Consider the following 24,338-nt stretch of genomic DNA (forward strand, 5'->3'; position numbering starts at 1 on the left):
ATATTACTTCATCACTCAATAGTTTTATCGTCCGAATATAATAAAAATTGCAACGACATTGCAGACAATCATATTGTCTTACAATAAAATTACTCACAATCATATTGCTTACAATGGTATTGCTTCACGATGATATTACCCATGACATTTTTTTCTAACAAAGATAATGTACACAGCCATATTAATACGCAACAGTGTTACCACAAAGTGTTTTTTTCTGCAACCTTTTTACCACAATCATTTTACCGTACACCGATTTTGGGCATTTTTTCTTGTAAGGATGCGATATGAAATAAAGAAATATGGTTGTGTAGAGCCATGTAATACACCCAGGACTACTAGAGAGAAGGGTTAAAGACAGAATTGAGTCAGCTATTAACTGTAGTCCTTTACTTCATTGTTCATGATTATTCGTGACGTTATAATAGTGAAACAATGTCATGAAAAAACTAGAGTATGAACTCGGTAAAGCGCAACCTCGTCCAAAAACAATTTTCCCTAAAAATTAACCACAAACTACCCTAACTTATATAGTTATAAATAGTGATGGGACGATTAATTGTAATCGGAGAATCCGGTGTTTTTTCTGGAATCGGCATCAGGAAAGTAATGTTTAATAATTAAGATCCTTATTTATTACTTTGCTAGGTTATGAAAAAAAATAATACAAAAATAGTTCCCCAAAATTAAGGAATTTTTGCTTTTTACAAGAAAATTTAATGTTTAAAAAACTATGTTATTTGTGAACAGTTGTGGATTTTGGATATTTTTTTCCAAAAAATTAAATTTTTTGAGAATAACCACGGTTTTTTTGAAATTTTTCCCGAAAAATTTAATTTTTTGTTAGTAGTTGTAGATTTTTGAAATAATTTTACACATCAAATTGTATATTTTATATTTAATTTTTCAATTTGTGTTACAAAATTTTTTCAAAATCGTATTTTTAACTATTACCTAAAATATTAAAGAATTGGAATTGGCATCGAAATCGGCATCGGAAATTTTTAAATAGAATTGCATCTGAATTGGTATCGGGTTTTTTTTTTTTTTTTTTGAATCGTCCTATCACTAGTTATAAATCACCATATTCTATACCTTGACCTCTTACAATTTAATTTCAGTTTGTTCAAAAGTTATTGTCGATATTGTTTTTTTAACATTTTGTGTGATATTGACCTCTCAAAATTTAATACCCTCTTACAGTTAATATATATAAGTTACAATGTTTCAACAAAATTCATTTGTAACTTCTTCTGTAATACTTTCAACATAAAAGGATAACGTTTTTGTGTGACCTGGACCTCTAAAAAATTACTGGAGCTGTACTGTTAACCAATATAATCTTCGTACAAAGTTTCACAAAAATAATTGTGTAACTTTTATGAAATACTGGTTACAAACAAACAAATCAATGAAGACATTTTTTTTTAAGTAAGTGAATTTGAGGATAGTAGTCAATAACCATATAAATTCTGTCTCCAGTCCTTCTCTGTACTAGTCTTTGAATACACAAACAAGTGATGGAACAATATGAAATCAAAGAAAATAATAATAATATGATGGGATGACTGATGACCGGTACTTTCGTCTAAAGAAGGACTAATTAAAAAAACAAAATTCCTTTCAGCATACCAGCAGCATTTATATTTCATTCAAATCTTAACATATACGCACATGAATTATGAATGATATACATAAGAGACCAATAACAAACAGAAACAGTGTTCCTGTTAGACGTGCACACATTATTTCTTAAATCAAAATGTAGTGATATGATTTATATTTAAGGATAACTATATACAGTGTACCCTGTATACACGATGGATGCCATATCATATATGATATGGCATAATAATTTATAATATAACAGGGCGTGGGCAGGGTTATATTTTTAGGCAAGCTTGATTTTTGGAATTTTTTGAAAAAAAAAATAAATCTAATGTTAAGTTTTTTTCAAAAAAAATCAAAAAATAATTTCAATTTTTTTTAGGTATTGACGAAAAATTTCAAATATTTAATTTTTGGGAGAAAAAAGTTCCAATATTTAAATTTTTAAATATTAACCTTTTTTCAGAAAAATTCAAAGCTTTTCACAAAAATTAAAAAATTAATTTTTTATGAAAAAAAATTGAAAAATTTATTTTCGAAAATGACATTTTTGAATTTTTTTTTTGCAAAATCCTTAGTTATAAAGAAAAAATTCAAAAATTAAATTTTTTGAAATAAAAAAACATTCTAAATGTTAAATTTTTTCAACAAAAAATTCAAAAATCCTCAGCAGTTCACAAAAAATTAAATTATTTGGAAAAAAATATGAGGAATTAAACTTTTTATAATTTTACTACCCCTCCAAACCACTCCCTGGCTACGGCCCTTTATAAATATTGCATTCGTGTGTATGTAGCCATGAATTTCTTAACAGTTGAGAAGTCCATAATGTAAACTATATGCACACGCCTGCAATATTTCATTAACACGATTACATGATTATTTCTTAGGTTAAAATATGTTTATTACTTGTATATACAGCACGGATCAGAATATTCAGTGCATCTGGTGACTCGTTCTCCTATATTCATCCTATATGTAAGAAAGTTAATTAATAAATAAATTTACAATGCAACATTCAATTTCAATATTTTTCTTTGATCTACCTTTTCTGGGACAAAATTTTTCTTGAATCTAGAAGAATACATTTTCCCAGCAATTATGTTTGCTTTATTACAGAAGTTATTACAAAAGTTGTATTTATCTTGGAGTTTGACAGTTATATTTAGCAGCAAGTAATGATTTATTGTTTTTCCTGAGTTTATAATTAATTATTCCCATCCTTCTCTTGTGTAATCCATGTGTGGAACCGTACTTCAATGGTTCTCAATACCCAATCTGATACCCAATTTTCCTCTAGTGGTAAATGGATGAACGTCATAAATGTATTAAGTTTCAACTATTGTATATTCCGTTAGCCATAATTAGAGTTGTACAAAATATGACCTGTTTGGTTGTAAAAAAGAAGTATGACATGATAATTCTGACAATTTGGAGAATGTTTGAGGGATGAGCAGCTGAGCTGTAATGTCATTTTATTAGGTTAGCTGCAAGTAGCTATAAGACGAAAGAGAATAGAGACGAGGGAATGAGGGAGACCACTTATTCGAACGAAAAGATTTTCCGGCGGAACTCAATCATTTTTCTTACCGCAGATGCCGTTATAAGGTGTCGGGGGGGGATTTTAAGTATGCTCTTTATGCCAAAAGTCTTCCTGGTGGTCCCCTGACTGACTGTCATTTCTCTGGCGAGGCAGTGCGCTGAGATGATTGGGTAAGATATTATTTTACTCTTCAAACTTGTACTAAAGTCAGCACCTCTCTTTCTGTTTTGCTCACCAACTCCAAATGGTCTTAAAAAAAACAGTTCAAAGTGTTGATGGCCTTATTTCGATTTTAAAGAGTCTTTAGATGGACGTTTACCATCCTGGAAATGTCTGGCGCTTGCTTAACCAAGACTTAGTTTATTTTCCTTTCAGCTGTTTTAATTAATTTTCATAAGTTGACTCTTGCATGATTTAACAACAGATGACTCTACGTATTATGAAATTAAAAAAAGGTACTACTTAGGATTTGTATTTTATATTTTTTAATAAAAGTCAAGGGTCCTTGTTCAGAATTTGTGGCATTTCATGCTCAGTTATTGATAAGATTATCAATTGAATGTTTGTAATAATTAATCTCTAAATAATAAATAATAAAATACAGCCACGTATTCATTAAAAGTTGTCTTTGTCACTTTTGACGCGTTTTTCCTGACAGTAAGTAAAAATGTAAGATATAGTGAATTTCTTCTTTTGACACCTCCATACTAAACGCAAGATAATTCACGACTGAATCCACCAAGCACAATATTGTCGAAAAAGCATTTGTAGTAAAAAGGTACACCTTTATAACACCTTATCGTATGATCCAATCTGGCCAATAATGAACAATATATACTTATTTAAAAAAAGGGTGGGAAATATGAAATTACCATTTCCCCAACTTAAATAAAGAAGACACTTTTATCTTTCAATAGTTTTTTAAGTTTGATCTGTTACGACGTATAGAAGTAGAAACGATATTACTCTTTAATATTTTGTAACGAGCGCTTAGAAAACCCTTTATATTTTTTATATGAGGACAATTTGCAGATTAAAATGCAATTGCATATGTTCGCTACATTACTAATATGTGCTTGATACTTTGGAAGAGTGATTTGTTAGATACGTAAAACTATCAGTGCTCATATTGTAAGATACGTAGTTTGGACTGAGTCGTCCATTTTGTTTACCATTAACAATGAAACAGCAATTATTTATATATGTATGTATATGATTGAAGCTAATGACTGCCTTCATCAGTAAGTTGGATACTATAATTAAATCAAATTATTCGAGACTAAATATGAAGCAAGGGTAGTAATTATAGATATGAATATTAACATTTCTTATCCCCCCCCCCCTTTTGTGCATGATTATTGATAGGAAGGAGCTTTGTATCTTGTAAACACAGTCAGTATAATAAAAGAAGCCTTTTGTTACTTCGCTGGGGTATTTATTCACCTCAAAGATTGAAATAACCTCGTGATATCATATTTTTGATTCACTTTCATGCTTTGTAAATTCTTAATTTATTATTTACTTCCTGTATCAATTTTTTTTTTTTGGGTGGTACTGCATTAGTTTCTGAGTTATTCTCAAATCAAAAGATCGCAAAATAATAAATGCCCATTTTCATTGATCAATTAAATCTAAAAAATAAAACATTATAGAGCAGGAATCTAGGAATAGATAAAAAGTATTTGCTTCATTATTACCCAAGGCAATAACGTCATTAAGCGTAAATGTCACAAGGTGGAAGGTTTCAAAATGCATACCTACAAGACTGGTACGTTCAAGACAAAAATGTTGAAGACAATCCTCCAGACACGGTATATTGTATACTATAATACGACTTAAGTTAACTCCACTATTGAAGGGAGCCCTATGACCTTCCAATTTGCCCATTTTCTATAGAATTACTTCCCTGAGCATAAAAACTATCGGTATGATTTGTTTTTGAGAGGAGAGGGGGTTAAAACCTTTATTTATCAATATTTTTTTTTTGCATGACATTTTTTTAGAAACGATGAAATAAACTTTTTTATATAGAAAGTACAAGTTTATTTAAATAAACTTATATTGAAAAAAAAAAACAAAAGCATTTTATATTTCCCGGATTTATTAAGTATTCAAAATTTACAAATTTTCTTTATCTTTATCCTCTATTTTTCCGACGACTACAAAGGTTTTTCTAAGCAATGACTTAACTTTTTTTAATTTAAATCCTACAAATTAATAGTAAAGAGAGCAATATTAATCGATCATAGGCAACTTTTTAGACTAAGCAGGGCTCTCTTTAAATATTATTGATGCCTCATTATTACATTAATTATATTCTGATTCTTCATATTGTTTTGGTGTTGATTAAGTATACATTTTTTCTTTAAACTGAATTATTTTTGAGCTTGGTGTTGTCTCTATTATATTAGATAAATACCCCAGACCAGGGAATACTAAATACATGGTATAATCAATTAGTTTCTCTCAATAGAATCTTTAGGAATAAGAAATTCCTTTTTTCTTTTGTCACTATTTACTGTTCGGGGATTACTTCTCTCTTTTCTTGCATATTGTAAATTGACTCATTGAAATAATAGTGAACACAACCTTGATATACACAATAGTCCCATGTTATGCGTTAGGAGGTTGCGCAAAAAAAGTCATCGAGTTGGAAATTATCAATCACCAAAATAAACATTAGATTGAATTCAAAATTTCCTTATTGCGAAAGTGATATAAATTATAATTATGATTTTTAAACTGAAGAATGAAGCGATAAATTGAGCTGTGTTCGATAGCTTCCAACATGTTAACTTGTTGTATTCCGGAGTTTAGGACTGGGTATCCAAAGCCTCAAAAATAAGAGTAAAGCTTTATCTACAAGCACAAAATGCTCTCTCCATTGATTTCCCAAAGACGAGGATTTGAAGGAAAAGTGGTTGAGAGCAATACCTTGAAATTATTTTGTCCCCTCCAAGCATTCTAGAGTTTGCAGTCGCCATTTCCATGAATCTTCCTTCCAACTGAATAAAAAAATAAAAAACTCAACTACTTCAATGAAAATATCTATCCTTAAACCTGAGGCAGTGGCTACTATTTTCCCTGAAGCACCCAGTTATCTATCCCTACCTCCCACTAGACTTCCTTAGCTCTGTCTATCAACAGGTACTTTATCAAATTCAGAACTCCCATATTGTTTAACCAAGAGTTCTGATCCTATTTATTTTGAATTTCTACTTTCAGATGTGAGAAGGAAGGAAAAAGTGTTGAAACCTATACTGGATTTATTGATTTTGATATAATTGCTCGTTTTGAAGAAATCCAGGAAAAAATTGATAAATCATCATTGGTTCATGGAATTCACGAGAACTTTATTCAAGATTCTGCAACCTTTTTTGCTATTTGATACCTAAAATTATTTATGGGCTCAAAATCACAAAGGATTTATCTTATTCTATATTTTCTGATAGTGCTCCAGTTCTGTTAAAAGAAGTCAATCATATTTGCTCAACTGCCTTCATTCAACGATTCTCCGATATCAACAACATTCTGGCCTATTTGAAGAATAGATATGTCCCATCCTCCATATCAAACATATCCATTGCACTAGCTCTTTTAGAAGAATCTAGTCATAATGACCATATTAACTTCATCATTGAACAACTCCACCTACATTTGAGTTGTATTAAAGGTAAAGGATATTCTTTTGGATTCTTGGAATATTTACATTATGGCAAAATACAAGCCCTTCTTTATATACAATAAAGTAGAATTAAATAGCGTGTATACAAATTCAAGCCTAAAGGGATGAAATAAAAAAAGCATAGTAATTTACTAAAGATAAACTAAATTAATATATAAATAATTCTAATTTACTTTTAAATGATTACAATTTCTTGTACACATATCGCTAACTGGCTGGCTCACGTAACTTCATATGCAATTATAAAGTAAATAAAAAGGGAAATTTCCACTGAATAAATATTTGTATTACAACTTGGAGCTAACACCCTGTATTTAATGAATTTATGTAGCCACAAATTAATTTTGGAATATCAAATAACGTGTCTCCCAGCAACGTTGACTAATATCACTGTTATAAATTAACAAATGAAGCCAAGTTTGTCCGTCGTCTGTCTGTCAATATGAAAAACATTCAAAAGGTCCACTGTAACAATTAATTTTTTTAGAATTTTTTTTCAAAAATACGCAGCTATTTACAAAAATTAGATTTTCTGGAAAAAGATTTCAAAAATTCAAAGCTGTTCAAGGAAAATAAAATTTTTGGAGAAAAATTTCTAAAACTAAATTTGAAATATAAATTTAATTTGAAAGAAATTTTAAAAATCTGTAACTATTCTCCAAAAATTAATATTTTGAAAAAAAGTCGAAAATCCAGAGCTGATCAGGAAATACTGAAATTTTTTGGAAAAAAAATTTATAACATTAAATTTAAAAAAAAAAATTCAAATCTTAAATTTTTTGAAGAAAAATATCAAAAGTCCAGAGGTGTTCACAAAAAATAAAATGATTGGAAAACAATTTCTATATTTGAATTTGAAATATTAATTTATTTTGAAAAAAAATTCAAATATTACATTTTTCAGAGAAAAATTTCCAAAATCCATAGCTATTCTCAAAAAATATTATTTTGGAAAAAAAGTCAAAAATCCAGAGCATTTAGAAAAACTAAAATTTTAGGGAAAAAAATTTAAAATTATATTTAAAAAAAAGTATGGAATTTTAAATTGAAAAAAAAAAATGTATCAAATGTAAAATTTTTCGGAGAAAAATTTCAAATTGTTTTATGAAAAGAAAGTCGAAAATCCAGAGGTGTTGTTAAAAAAACTGAAATTTTTTGGAAAAAATTTCATAAAATCAAATTTCAAATATTTAATTTTTTGAAAAAAAAAATCAAATATTACATAATCTAGCCAGAAAAAAAGATCCTTAATTTTGTAGGGGAGTGGGCTACAGCCCCTCCAATCCTCCCCCCTGTGGACTCCTCTGGTATGACATAAACATATTTTGATAATTATCTCTATTACTCTATCAAATATTATAATAAATAAAAACATCAATGGACAATTATGGATTTTAAGCCTGAGTTCGTCGAAATAAAAATAAAACAATAAGAACTGAACTGTCCTCCTTTTGGATATCCGTGCACTATAGTTCTGATATACCCAACACCAGCACTATAAAGAAATATGCTGGATGTAATATATTTGTGTAGGTTGAGTGAGATAAGGACATATTCTAACCCTGTCAAATTTGGTGTTGTTAGCAGTGAGGGTCACGTTATGTACCCTTCATTTTGAAACAAGCCTGAAGATCAACGCCAAGGTGTACATCAGTGTTTTGAGCACCAAAGTCTTCTCAAGGTCTGCAGCATCATGAAAGACCGACTTTGGATTCGGCAGAAATACGGGGCACCCTATCACACCTACAAAATAACACTCGAATCAAGAAAACTTGGCAAGACGTACATTACTGAAAATGTAATGTTCATTCTGCCAAGTTCTTGGGCTACTCACTCGCTGGAATGGACCCTTTAGACTATTTTTTCTGGAACATTATTGAAGGGGTTTCCAATGAAGGTCTCTGCAGCACCATTAGATCCCTGAGAACAGGAATCAGCAAGACATTGCGGAATTTAAACGAAGGGACTTTTCCGGGGACGTTTGTCGCGATTTTATTGCTTGAATGTCAAATTTATGTTATACTGTTAATTCCTGTAAAATTTTTAATAAAATCGGTTAAGAAATAAAGTCAGAGATATTTTTATTTTATTTCTCAGTTTGCAACCGTTTAGATGAACCACACTCACTATATTTTCAATTAGAGAGTTCACATTGAAAATTACCTTCCTACGTTTCATGGTTTTTCTTTTCAAGTATTATCTATTTATTTAAATAAAACATATATATATATATATATAATTATTAAAAAAACTGTCAATAATTATGATAAAATTCATTTTTTTCCCTGTATATTTGAATTATGGTGACACTTATACAATAATTATAATAATAATATTAAACTTTAATATAATAAGAGTATGTATGTAAAATTTTCTTGGGGGATAAGGTATGGGGGAGGGACAAGTAAGTAAGATGGGATGGGGCAATTTTTTCCGTTTAAAAAAACCGTCTTGATAATAATGATTATGTAGTTTTAAAACTTTATTTGCTTTGTATTTTTTTTTGCATGTGGTTTTGTGGGAGTGAAAAAATGAGAAGATGAATAAGAAGAAATATCACTAAGTTACACACACAGTTTATTAAATTTACTCAAATCCTTTACTTTGACGTTGTTGATGTTATTTGGATCATTGATACGCTAAGAATTGATGAGGATTTGAGGAGAGTGAATAATGTTCGTGTTGTTTGATGATGCTGAACTCACAAACATCATCATCCATAAAAGATAGAAAACAGTTGTAAGATATAACAAAATAATTAAAAGAATATGCAGAAAGATATCAGAAGAGGAAGGTTGGGTGATTGAGTGAGTGGGGTTCTCTGCCTGTGTGTATAGATTGACGAAATAATAAATTTAAAAATCGGGTAGAACAAAATATATAAGAAGGGGAGACAAAAATTACGAAACAATATTCATATTCAACACAACCTCCTCCTCCTACCCACTTAATATTATAAAAACATTAATTAGGAGATGATTCACTTTTGGTAATTCCGTCAAGGGATAGAGGAGATGAGGATGGACCTGTTCCTCCACATTCTCCCGTCAAGGATGGATCATGTGGAATGAGACCCTCCTTCATTCGCTTTTTCTGCTTCATTCTCCGATTTTGGAACCAGATCTTGACTTGAGTTTCATTTAGCTGAAGAGCCCCTGCAATCTCGATTCTTCGCGCACGAGTCAGGTACTTGTTGAAATGAAACTCTTTTTCCAACTCAGTCAATTGCTTCGTTGTGAAATTCGTTCGACCAGTGTTATTGATTCCATTCTGACCACCATAGAAGCCCTCGGATTTTGGAACTGAAATAGAAAGATAATTTTCCTGTTGTTAAAATCATCTTTTCTCAAAAATAATTAATTATATTGCATAGACATATGTTGGGAGTCAATACAAAAACAATCTCTAGAAAATAATTTATTTACTTCATAGACATATTTCAGTCCGTTATAGGCATTGTATTCAAATTTCTGGAAGGAACAGAGATACTCAATAATGTTAGCTATAGTTGAGAGTCTTTGTTTTATTTTTGTAAACTTAATTTGGTCCCGAATTCACTTTTCAAATAAAATTTATCAATCTTGTGAGGATACATTTTTGCTATTTTAAGGTCATTTTGCAGTACCTCCAAAGGATTGATACCATTTGACGATAATTTTACCAAAAGCCATACATTCTAGCCTGCTTTTATGTTAACATGCATCGTAATAGGTATGTTAACACATCATTCTGTCTTTTTGTGAATATTTTTCATAGTATCATACATATTTGTTGTGGAGAAGAAGATTAATGATTCTCCACAGATCCGATGACAAAACGTTATTTATTATTTATTTGGTGGTTTTTAGGTGTGTGTGTGTATGTATTCGTAATTGAGTCAATCAAGAAATCATTAATTTACAACAAAAGTCTCTAAATATTTCACCGCGCCATGTTTCTTTATCTATAAATATACATTATATTGAAAAACCTGTGTTGGTAGAAAAAGAAAAACACAAAAAAGAACAGCAATTTTTTCCTTCTCTGTACGCCTTGAGTGCTTATGCTCCATAGAAAGAGAGAGAAACAGGGCAGACAAGGTGGTTCTCGAAGTACCACCATTATGGTGATATTACACAAGGAACGGAGGAGCGCTTGGCGGAAAATAATAAACTTTTAAACTTCAACAAAAAAGAGGTCGGAGGGGGAAATGAATATAAAACATATTCTAATTTATAAAAAAAATTAAAAAAATTATGAGCTCTCGAGGGGACTGAGCATTGTAGATATATTATATTGAAAATGTGGTTCGTTGGAACTACAACTACAAACCGGTGGGGCAATCCATTCAAGAGGAGGTAAAAATAGTAGTATTGTAGATTTTTATTTTTCGTTCTTGTTTTCTCTATTTTCCTTTTCTTCCCCCCTCCAGTGATCATAGATATGATGGATGACTTCCTTTTGAAGTAAGAGTCAGAGAAACCCGGTCTCAGGGTCTCTATTCTTATGTATATAGTCATCTGTTAAGGTTTTTTTTTAAATAATACGAGTAGATATTCATTGTATATGAACATGGTAAAATTATCTTTGATTAAAGCTAAACCATAATAATCATAACAATAAGAGACAATTTATATATAAGTGACGTATCAACATTGAAGCAGGCAAGAATTGTTTTCGTGAAAATCAATCAGTAAGCTACAATAATCGATTAAGTTATATTAACCCTCATGTAGTCTCAGGGGTCAAATATACCCGTTTTTAACTTTAAACTACGAAAAATGCATCTTTCTTTACTTTTCGTAAATAGATCGATCTCAAAATGAGATTAGATACAAAATTATCATATTTTATCATTCAATTTTTCCTAAAAATGACTTTTGTACAAAAGTTGTACAATGGGTGAATTTGAAAAAAAAAAAAAAAAAAAAAAAAAAAAAACCTTATGAAATATTGATCATTTTAATATTATGTAGGTCTCCAGAATAATAGCATTGTAATTGAAGAAAGAGGCGATAAAAGTAAAAATTACACGAGGGTTAACATATATTTTTGATTCCTTGAGGTGAAGCCGGATTCTTTCACGTCTTCATTACGGTTGACCAAAATTCAATTTATAATATACAAATTTCTCTTATATCAGGGTTCATAATGGCCCATAAAAAATCATAGGAGGAGGGATGAAAAATCAAATTTTATCCATAGTAAATCTGCTTTCTGATGTTTTTATTAAGAAAAATTGCTAAGTTGGCCATCTTGAGGGTTTGAACGTCCAAGTTTTATAAGAATAGCGACTGTTTTTTAACTATAATTATAAGAGAAATGGTGAATCACTACTGTTGTATATTTGAATGTCAAAATGGGACAACCAAATGATAAATTAACCTTTATTGTCTTATCAAAAATCTATCTCTGTACCATCTTGAGTTATTTATTCCTAGTAGGTCATTACATCCTTATATATCCTTATTTAGAGAGTGTAGACAATTTAAATAGCTATTAGATTTGCAAAGCTAAGATATTTATCTTTGATTATCCTATTATCTCGCCCATAATAAATTCAATACAAAAATTTAGTCTCTTTATACGAATTTGTTGTGCCTATCAATAAAATTGGATTAAAATACCACTGTTTTTCTTTGGTATAAAGTTCTATTCAATGGAATTGTTCAGTCTTTTTTTTTAAAATCCATTTGATGAAGTTTAATATTTGTGGCAATTTTGGGTAATGAAAATATGATTGTGTAGTGGTGAAATTAGTTTTTATTTATACAAAGGGAACATATTTACATCCGTTAATTATTATTCTACTTTTGTGGTTCATATTCAAATTGGAGCATAAATATGAGTACAAGTCTAACTTTATCATAAGGATCACAGCTATTACTGTGATTTAATTTAAATATCCCTGTTTTCTGTGACATCCAGACAAATTATATATCATCTATGTATGTACATACTTCCAACATGGAGTCTCCTTTGACGCATTATTTAATACATATGTGATGATAATGAACACACCTTAGTTCCTTTATTTTATAACAACTTTTTAATAGATATTCATATTATATAAACATTTAATTCACCAATAAATTATATGCTTCTAAAATTCCTCAATTGTATAAATACTTTTTCCATATTTTTAATAGATTTTCTTATAAAATATCAAACCCATACCTATATATCAAAATAAAAAGTCATAATCCTATAAAATATTAGCCCCATGAGGATGTAGTTCTTCCCCTCTTAAAATAAATTTTCTTTTATAAAATGTGCAAGTAACTTGCCGTAAAATACCATTTTATTTTATTTTTTAAACCATAAATGTTGCGAAGAGTATCGAAATATCGTTATCAGTTTTTAGTACCAACACCCGTACGAAAGTATCGGTATCGTGACAAGACCATTTACTGTATGTAGCTCTATATATCAATACCATGTCACTCATATTTAATGTAAGTGAAAACGTGTGATTCCTTATAACTTTAATTACTATTTTCGACAGTTTATGATGGATTTTCATATACAACCAAACCTGTATTAAGCGTTCAGACAAGGAAAAATGATAAAGTGAGGACATGCAATAGTTCAAGTTATCTCTTAACTAATTTTGAAATATTTATAAATTTGAAAATTGGATATGAGCGCTAAGTGTGACGACACACTTGGTGGGCATTAGACACGAGTTGGCGGTACATATTTATTAAAAATGTGCATCAAAGATCGGTCAAGTATTACAGTCATTGTTTTCTCTATAACTTTATAAAATTAGATTTAAGCCATTAGATCAGATCTGACAGTATGTATACCTTTAACATGGCAGTTTTGCTGGTGTAATGTAATACGTATTTGATGCAAGGCAAAACACTTGTATTTTAGGACAATTTTCGCACATTTTTAATGGATTTTTACATATTATGAATAAATAAATATATAAAAACAATGCTTATATATATAAGCGCCAATGCCTAATTAGATATGCAGAGATTGTAAGTACTTTATTTGCCCAAGAGTTGAAGAAGTGGACCACCCAATTTATTTATGAATCATCTTCAATGTTTGAACCTTTGTATGGTTTGTTCATATGTTTTTGCACAGAATACGATATACTTGGAATACAGATCCATCATCGGGAGAAGACAAAAAATGAGAGAGAGAGAGAGAAAAATAAAAAAAAAGAAGGGAAAAATCCCTTATTCTTTTAATAAAAAGAACAATAAAAATTAGAAAGTCGTAATGCAATTCTCCTCTTCAGACAGGAGGGGGAAGGAAAAGAGAGCCTTGCTCACAGTATTAGAGCATATTGATTAAAATGTAAAATATATGTATTTGCAGATACGGAGAGAGGGCGCTTTTTTAACTCATACCTATCTTTGTAAGTACATATTTTAATATATACTTAAATAAAATAATTAAACATTTATTTGATAATGTCAAAAACTCGTTGTAGACAAATTCATTGATACTAAAAGAATCATTTAAGAGTGATTAAACATTTTTAATAATTGATGATTAGTTATTGTGTATTTTTATTAATAAAATATTTCTGATTTTTCTATTGGAGGCGTTGTAAATTGTACGTTATAAAAATTAAATAATTATAAATTGATAGGTTGAATATAAAAGGGACAATATCCGAGCCGAATGGAGTTGCATAAGTCAAATTAAAGTTTTAAACTATATTAAAGATTCTTGGGTATCTTAACACGTCCCGGAAACTTGAATATAAAGCCTATAATGGATCAAAATTTGCCTATAAAATATTGAGCGCACAACATATTATGTCTAATTAGATTTTCTAATATTTCAACCAATCAGATACTGAGTTTCAAAACTTAAACACCTCTGACCTCTTTCCTCCCCCCCGTTCTTTCTTTCTTTCCAGAAGAAAAAGAAGAAAACAATAATAATAACACAACAAAGTAATTTTCTTTTCTCTTGAGGTTTTTATTTTTCTGCTTCTTTTATGAGCATGGTTCTCACTGGTCCAATAGAATAACTATATACATGAAATAGTAATTTTCCTAGAGGCTATACGCTCTATAATATTTTCTTTATAAATATTAAGGAAGATATACAGGGTGTTTATATAGGGGTTTTTCCTTCATTTTTTCATATCGATTCTCTAAAGCAGTGGTTCTCAAATGGGGGTATGCCTGATCCTTGGAGTACTTTGAAGCACTCTAGGGGATATTTCAAATTTTGAAAGAAATATTTTACAAGTGATACGTTGCAGAAAAAAGGTTGTGAATCCCTCGACTAAAACACTGATTTCTTAATAAAGTATATTTTGGTGACCTTCTTTTCGAAAATGTATCTTTTCAATGACATTTTCTCTAAAAAAGATATTTCTTTATGACTTTGAAAACCTCAAAGGGAGAGTTAATTGGTGCATTACAGAGGCCGCCCTAAGCCTGATTTTTCTAATGCAAAATTAATTTTGCTCGAATATTTGTTCTTAGAATTTAAAAAAAATAATTCTGGGATTACTTAAAAAAAAAAAAAGAAAATACATTTATTAATGACCTTCATAACCTTGCAAAGCCCAAAATGGGAATCACCGGTCTAAAACAAAAAAACCTCATTGATATAACACCGAACAATTTTTGTCCTTATCTAAATAATATTATTATTAATAATTTTGCACAAAAACTTGTTTTTTAAATAGGATTTTTATGATGACCTTCCTTAAGAAAATACATTTGATGATGATGATGATTTTTTTATGACCTTAAAAACCTTGCTAAGCTCCTAACAGTGCACCACGATGCTCATTTAGTAGTCACTGGTCTAAAAAAGCAATACATAGATATTGCAGTTCACCATATGTATCAATATAGACCTATAAAATATGTTATAACTGATTTTGTACAAAATATTTTGGTAGGGAATTTATTTTGAAGACCTTTTTTTTTGGAAAAGATTTTTCAAATGACCTTTATAATTTTACGTAGTCATGCATAGTGCACTTTGGAGCCCGGGTTGGGGTCACAAGTCTAACAAAACAATACAATATTATGAAGTTTAACCAATTTTGTCTATATCTTTTTTATTGTTACAATTTTGGCTTTGTAAAAAAGACCTCATTACGTACTTGTTTCTCCATATCAATTATTATTATCAATGCACTTCCATGTTTAGATAATAATAAGAATAATAACAGCTATTATCCATGATTATTATGTTTGTACTAGAGGCATAGATATAATGCCATAAACATGGTATCAAATTCGAATTTGTTATTTTGTATTTTTTTGTTACTCCGACACACATAAAATTATCATCAACGTGGAAAAAAACAAAACCAAAAAAATTTGCTATAATTATTGTTGCAAAAATATTTAGTCATATTTATTTTAATAATTTTGCAGTGAGAATTGGTCCGACATAAGAATTTTACTCCTAAGTTCCGTCTTAAGAGATTTTTTCTAAATATACCAATTTTGTCCAATATTTCAATAAAACCGAGATTGTGGTTTGAAATTCAATTGATTTCAAATCGTATACGAATTTAACACCGATCTGACTCTACGGATCAAATTGCTCCCCATCCCAGCTATAAGAGTCCTACACACATCAAGGACTTACCTTTCGAACTTTAAATTTTACACTGTATTTTCCTATCAACTGCCAATGTTTCTTCCCTTTCAGCGTAATCAGAAAGTTTATTAACAAAATTCGAATAAGCTCTCGTTATTTTGTTTACAATTTTCAATTGAATAATAATTCAATAGATGTGAAGATTTGGCTAACCAATCAATGATTTTGGGTCCTTTTTCTGCTTGGTTTTGAAGGAAAGTTCGGAGATACAATGATAGTAACGACGTGACAACAAGTACATACTTAACACTTCATATGAAGTCAAAGTTTACAAATTGACATCATTAATAACTCATTGATAAAATAGGTCTAGACTGAATTTCCTATACGACGGATATTTATTTGTGGGACAGATCTACATTGAATTATTCTATGTAACCGATTCCGACTGACCATCTTTTTTAGAGAACAAAGTAAGTTCGCTCCAACAAAGTTTATAACAATCTCAAACAGTTTAGTATAGTTGTACAGAATTTTTATAGAGACATATTCCGACCGAACTTCTTCAAAGAACCACATTAGTCCAGTCCGAACAAAAATTATAGCATAGCCATAAAAATTCCTTATTTGACAAATTTGTAAAAAAATATGGTGTTTTTTCTTTTCCAGAATTTCCTTTTTGGAAATCATTTCCTCGTATCAAATAAACATTTTATGGACATTTATTTTTTATGGAGTTTGGAGATTAAATCAAACATATATATGTACATATTTGGGGATGGGTAAAAATCCGGTTTGATAATGATCGGGACTTCTTCAAATTCCTTGAGTGTGTCTATGTATGTATGGATCTGACGTAACATGCTGATTTGAATCTTACAAACATAATAAGAATAAAAAAAGTGACGTAGAGCATGCAAAAAAAATAAAAAAAACTTTAATACGCTGACCCTCTCTCTCCCCCCTCTATTTTCTTCTTCTTCAACTCTCTAGTTCTTTGAGGTAATAGCTGTAGCAAAAGAAGAAATGAAAAAAAAAACAAAAAAAAAACTTTTAGTTTACAACAACAACAACAACAACATGAAAAGAGGGTATCGAAAGAATTTCATTTCATGAAAATACCCATCGATCAAAGCCACATATGTCTTCTTCTCTTCCTCTCCTCTCATAGAGGGTATTCAAACTTTTTATATAAGTATTATAATATGTTTTAGATACTCTAAGTAACGTAATGTTTTGAGGGTTCAGAAACCATCGGTTTCATATATAACATATATGACCCATCAACACAGGAGTAAGCTAGAAATATTTGTTTCTATGCAGACTTTGGATTATATTTGTGTTCCTTTATGTCAATTTATATTAACAAATAGTTCTGATTAATCCTGACAAAGCCCCGGATATTGGACTCCTTGTAGCATAAGTTCATAGTAACATCATTAAAAATTGATCAATTTTATTATAAAGGCCATATTGGGATCAAATTAAGTCTCATTAATTAAATGAAGGTTTTAAAGTAGAGTAAATTTTCTTGTGTATTTTAATATATCCCAGAAGTTTGAAATCAAGGCCTATAATTGACTTTGGATTGTTATGAAGTATTGTGTGTGTGTATATATGTACCTTGTATATATTATGTCAAAAAATAATTGGACTTTTCTTTTTTTCCTTGATTTTTTTTCTAGATTGTTTTTGTGTTAACGTACAACATATTGTAACATAACAGGCATTCAAAGTATAATAAAAAAAAGATGCTACCCAAAAATGGATGGGGAACAGAAAAAAAGTATTTTTCGACTGCTGGTTGATATTTTAGCTTTTAGTGATTCTACGATTCCTTAATATTACTAAAATAAACAAATCAACATAAAAACAGGACGACATAAAAAAAGAAATTGATGAAAAGGATGTTCCTTATTCCATATTTAAACTTATTAGATGGGATCATATGAGTTTTTAGATGGCATTATGCAACTCTACATATATCAGTAGAATATTAGTTGTGAGTAGGGGATTATTATAGGTATGGCTTTCAGTGTCTGAATAATGATTTTCATTTAAACTTTAAAGCATTAAAAGTTGCAGCTTTAAAAATATATTTCAATGTAAATTGAGTTTTGGTCAACCGTAATAACGCAGTTTAAACCAGGCTTCAACTCAACGAATAAGCTGGTTTTTTTAATAGAATTTAAAGAACATTACTTAATGGATTACTAGATAGATTTTCTCGTAATTCATCATTGCCTGATTTTATGTTGATATGTAACATATATAAAAACAATAGTATTTCAGTGTCTGCTAATGTTTTAACTTTTATAGATCCTACAACTTCCTAACATATTGCTAAGATTAATTAAATCCAAAACTTATTTGACGAGATATTTATTTAATAATAATAACAGTTTAAATATCAAATTATTCCCTCCGCATAATAGTATTTTTTTTTGGTATTAATTTTGACAAAATATTCCTTATAGTAATGGCAGTAAATGTTATCTATCTTGGCATGTAGAATTTGATATTTTGACAAATATTATTTAAGATAAATAAATAATAAATATTTGCTTTTTAATTAATTTGCCAGAATTTAATTTGATATTTGTCGTCTATGTAGAATTAAATTGAAATAAATTGATATCGAAGGCAGAACCTCCCATTATATATATATAATATGCGTAGATCAAAATCGGAATTTCACTAACTTTAACGCCATTATATTAAAAGTATTGTCTGCAGAGGCTTTGTTATCAAATTCAAAAATATTAGAACAATAATTTGTCAGAGAAAATATTCTTGCCCCAGCAATTGTTATTTAAGAATGTTGCAAGTACAATTTTGAGCACTTGTAACGTCCCTCTCTGCCTAATTTTATCCCCTTTGAAATGTAGGTTATAGTCGAGAGTTTTCAAGCTCAGCAAGGTCAGAAATGACAGCCGAGTGTTTAATAATTCTGGACAAAGTTGTGCGTACATGCTTCTAGTCTGTGAGATGACGTCTTCGCCAAGTTATTCAGAAAAAGGGCAAGCTAATTGAATGAGATATTGGTTAATTGTATAGCAATATTAAATTGGTTAAAAAGTATGAATATATGTGGTGCAAAAACATCAAAAAAGTATCAAACAAAAATCCAGAAAAGGAAAATTGTATTTTGTATATAAATACAGTCCAATATTTCATGGACATATTTGAGTAATTATGAATAGGCTTATTATTTAAAATTGAGGGATGAGTTAAGATACCCAAGAATTTCAATTATGTATAGTTTATAAATTTTATTTGATTTTAAAAATTTATAGTGTCCCTCATATGCCACTTTCAAATAAATAAAATTAATCAATTTCTCATTTTTTATTTATTGTGACGATCAATTTTGAATAATAACACCCCTTCCCCCTCAATGTCAAGGGATTAAGTTCAAATGAAGAGTGAGGGCAAAAGGTTGCTAAAAACTGCCTTTGCACAATTGTTTCACTCCATTTAGAGTGTGACCGAGGCTCCATTCTGCTGAGAGTTGCAATATTTATGACTTTTCTAATGACATAACGGCGTTAAAGTTAATTTGGCTCTAATCCAGGACCATCCTCTAAATTCTAACTGGAGCAAAGTGGTATTGAGGAGAGAACCACCCAGTATATACATATATAGAATATATCTAAATTGAAGTTGGGAGGGGAGGGGTGCTCCTCTTTCTTCCTAACCATATCTATGTATACACTCTCATATACATATATAAAACCACACGTAAGATTCAAATTAACCTTTGGTTCCTTCATTTTTTTGTTTTATTATTATTATTGATCATAATAATCATTCCAAATTCTTCACAAGGAAATACAGTTGTAAAGTTAAAATACACACACACACACACAAAATAAATCTGTTTTTTAAGAATTTCTAATTTTTGTTGAAAAATTTAAAGCGCGGCGTCAATGGAGTGTGATGAGGTTCTCCATAAAACATTTTAATAAATTAAATGAAGGAAAATCCCTTGCTATATTTCAGCTATTTCCCTAGAATTTGCCATATATTAGCTTTGGATGAATTGGATCCACTGAATTTAGGGATGAAAGGATGTTTTTCGAATTGAGTACATTTATTTAAAGAAGTATATAATTGAACCGTCAGTACAAAAACCTGTTTGAAGGATTTTTATCAAAATCAAGTATTATATATTCTAATTGGTCCATTGGAGACGTTGCACTTAGAGTTGTAAAAATATATTGTCACAAAATTGAAGGTATTAGAAAATGATATATTATATTTGAAGGGGGTCATATCGGGGCTAAATGACGTCTCATAAATAAAATAAAGGTCTTTAAGTATTGTTAACATTATTGGGCATCTCAACTTATCCACAAAATTTGAATGTAAGGCATATAATTGATCAAAATATGTCTATCAAATACTGGTACTATATGTATATCGTAAAAAAATATATTGAACATTTCTCCTATTATTGATATTTGTCAAAGATTTATTTTTGTGCTTACTCACCAGGTATTGTTGAGTTTGGCTTGGATATGGTTTGTCTCAGAAGCCGACAAATAATTATGATAATCAAATTCCCTTTATACTTTTTGAAGCATGAAGTATATATATCTGTTCAGTAGCCGCGGTTATGAGCAAACGAAATGGGCTAAGTTTAACCAAAAATGAAAAGTCATCATGTTTCAAGTATCAGAATAAAGTAGAGCTCAACTGCAAGCAAGCTCTGATTAAGATCATCTGTGTCTTTCTCTTCAGTCACTCAATACTAAAGTGTCAATAGAAAATAATGGGACAGCAGCAATAATAAGAATAACAAAACAAAGCTATCAGATTCAATATTATTTTTTGTTGTTTTTGGAGACGTGATCTGTCTGCAAATGAGTATTGATTTAATATGTAGTAGCTAGGAATACTAACATATAATGCAGTGATTCCAAGCCTTTCCATCACTGTTGTGGAACCCCTTACCCAAATATATATACATATATATATTGGTGGTGGGGGAGGGGAACAACTGATTTTGTATTAGGATTTTTACTTCTACAACTTTTTCAGGGAAAATACATTTTTAATGTCTCCTCACGCAGTCTTAGACGGTGCATCCTGGAGCACAAGATCTCTGCAGTGTCCAGGATGGGATTTACTGGCTTTTTTTTTTGAAACAATATATAAGTTAGTATAGCCCTGATTAGGGATCATTGGTCTAAAAAAACAACAATATATAGCTATTTTTGTCTTCATAAAGAAATATTACAAGTAATTTGGATCGAATATTTTGGTCTAGGATTTTGTATAACATTAATCTGAGGACCTTTTCTTTTTAGAAATAACAAAAGTCCTAGAAGGTTCAACACTAGGTTGGGAATAACTTATATCATAAATTATATATTGTGTAGAGAAAACTAAAAAAATAACGAACCTGGTTTGGGAACATTCCGTTTGACATGCATCCATTTGTATGTGGGTACTGTTGGTAGTACTGGTGGGGTGGGAGAAGGGTGTCCGAGTTTGTTGGCTGATGAATTGAATGAATCTACATTCAGACCCGGCACGATACCGTTTCCTCCTCCGGGTACACCGCTGACATGACTGTAGCTTGGAGGAGGACTTAGTCCCGGATTGCTAATGTTATTATTGTTGTTGTTACTCGAAGGACTTGATCCCGGGTGTTGTTGCTGTTGTGCCGTGCTCCCACTGCTCACTGAGAAATCTCTTCCTTGTTTAAGAGGTGGAGGTGGGATTGAGGGCGTTGTGGAATTTGTGATCGGTGGACTTGGAGTGGATGACGCAGGATGATGATTTTGTGAATGGTGATGATGTGACGGAACAACAACGCCGTGATGCCCGGTTCCGGCAGAGGAGTGAGAAAGTTGGGAATGCGGATGTGAATAGAGTCCTGGATATCCACCAGGGCCCCCTCCTGCTCCAGCATATTGAGAGGCAATGTCTATGTAATTTCCGAACCCTGGACTTGTAGAAGCGGATCCAGAATCCTCATAAGGGTATGCTGCCGCCTGATATGTAGCTCCTCCTGGAGAATAACCTCCTTCACCTCCACCCCCGTCTAAATTGGCATATTGGAGGCCATTGTCGGATATGATTGCACTAGGGGAATTGGGATCATATTTGGTTTCTATTCTTGAAAGTTCATGGTGCTGCTGTTGTGCTTGCTGCTGCTGGAGATGCTGTTGCTGTGCTGCAGCAGCCGCTGCCACGGCATGATGCCCGTGATGTGTGTTTTGATGGGATTGATGGTGGTGGTGAACGTGGTGATGAAGGTAAAGGGGGTCTTGCTGCGTATTGCAAAAGTCCGCGTAGGCCACACCACCTGGACCACCACCATTGTTATTACTGTTATATCCACCCGAGTCCAGAGACCCAGAACCCGAGTTATTACACATACCGAACATGGCGGCCGTTGCTTGAGAGTTCATGGTTCTATTTGCAAATTTGCTCTTGAGATTATCACAGGTGAGATGTGAGAGGGAGCCCATACAAGGGGCAGAGCTGAGAGAACAGGAGGGGTCCTGGAGTTCTGGAGGATCCAATCTTGAAAAGCCTTCAGAACAAAATCAACAAGAATTATTCAAAGGATATGTTTTTCGCTTATTTTCTTTGAGTGTTTACAGATGGGTGGAGGTCAATTCAATAATAATAATAAAATAATTCACCACTAAACTAAACTTTAGTTTTTATTAGAAAAAACAGAGTCCAAATCTCTATTAAACAGTTTGCAAACTCAAACCATCTTAGACCCAGGAGTAAAAAAAGTCTTCTAAATCATTCTTCATTCTTTACAATCACTCACAAAATGGGAAAAAAAATTTAAAAAATAAAAATAAATGCGGACACAATTTTTTTTCGCAAAATAAATTCGCACAAATAATAATAACAAAAAACAATGATATATATATATATATATAAATATAAATATCTTCTTCTTTTTTTCTGTCTTCTATATCATAATATAATTTATGAACTAAGAATATTCTGTTTGAAGAGAAAGAATAATTTGAGACGGAGAAAGAATGAAGGGGAGGAGCTACGGAGAGAGAGAGAAGAAGCGACCAATCAAAAACATTAACTACCAAAGGCAAGCAGGCCAACATTCCTTCCTTCCTCCCTCTCTCTCCCTCTTCGTACAGACACAACATTTTATTTAAGAAGTGGAGAGGGAGAGAGAGTTTAATGGTTGTGCGCCTTTTCTACATCCAGTACAAGAACCAAGGTGTATTGAGGTAAAAAGTAAAGAAAGAGAAATAATGACCGAATAGAGTAGAAAGTTTCTTTGTCTTTAAAAGTTTTAAAAAAATTGATAAAAAAGTTCGTTAAAAAAAAGAGTTTAATTTCAATATATAATAGAGGGAATTATGTATAAAAAATAATTTATGAGGGAAGAAATAATTACATATATTTGTAAAGGATATAACTTCCAAAATTGTTTTGTATGTGTGGTATGTCATCACAAAATCAATCTTCTACAAAAATCAAGGAATCACATCATTTTTTATAGCTATAACTCTTAAATAAAAACTCATTGATATTTAGTTGAATTATTTTTTTTCGAATATAACCTATATATAGTAATTTTTGGTTTGAGCTGAGATTCTTGACATATTAGGTACAGTCTAAAGCCTTTATATGATATATGATATTTTGTTTAGTTCCGTTATGGGATTTTATCTTTTTTTTAAATAATTGATCCGTATATTTTTATGCTCTGTTAATGCAATTTGCGGTGTTTGTGAAGAATTAATCATAAAATAGATATGATAGATAATTAAATTTAGAATACAAATGATATTCTACTTTACCTTTGAAAAAAGTTATTGCAGCTTGCTTCTATGTTGAAAGGGAGACCATATTACATTTTCTTAAATTAGAATGCAGTAATCCACTTCTATTTATATATAAATGTTAAAAGTTATTTGTGACGTTACAATGTAGAAATTCGTTTGAATGTATAAAATAAAGATGTTTTATTCTATATTTTCA

The 24,338-nt window shown here is 30.6% G+C and overlaps 1 protein-coding gene across 1 annotated transcript; it reads right to left on the bottom strand.

The window, feature by feature from the left end:
* Positions 1-9,097: 9,097 nt before the first annotated feature.
* Positions 9,098-23,156, bottom strand: LOC121120635 (uncharacterized). Its single transcript, XM_040715506.2, has 2 exons — positions 21,763-23,156; positions 9,098-10,138 (listed from the first exon to the last, which is right to left on the bottom strand). The coding sequence occupies exons 1-2, from the start codon at positions 22,835-22,837 to the stop codon at positions 9,801-9,803; spliced, it is 1,413 nt and encodes a 470-aa protein (XP_040571440.1). The 5' UTR covers positions 22,838-23,156; the 3' UTR covers positions 9,098-9,800.
* Between the last annotated feature and the right edge of the window lie 1,182 nt (positions 23,157-24,338).

Source organism: Lepeophtheirus salmonis, chromosome 6 (assembly GCF_016086655.4).
Source record: "Lepeophtheirus salmonis chromosome 6, UVic_Lsal_1.4, whole genome shotgun sequence".
Taxonomy (NCBI): Eukaryota; Metazoa; Arthropoda; class Copepoda; order Siphonostomatoida; family Caligidae; genus Lepeophtheirus; species Lepeophtheirus salmonis.

Excerpts from the sequence above, each read along its gene's own strand:
- LOC121120635 (XM_040715506.2), bottom strand. The coding sequence starts at position 22,837 with ATGGGCTCCCTCTCACATCTCACCTGTGATAATCTCAAGAGCAAATTT. Across the intron at positions 10,139-21,762 it reads ACGGAATGTTCCCAAACCAG|TTCCAAAATCCGAGGGCTTC; the intron begins GTTCGTTATTTT and ends TTTCTATTTCAG.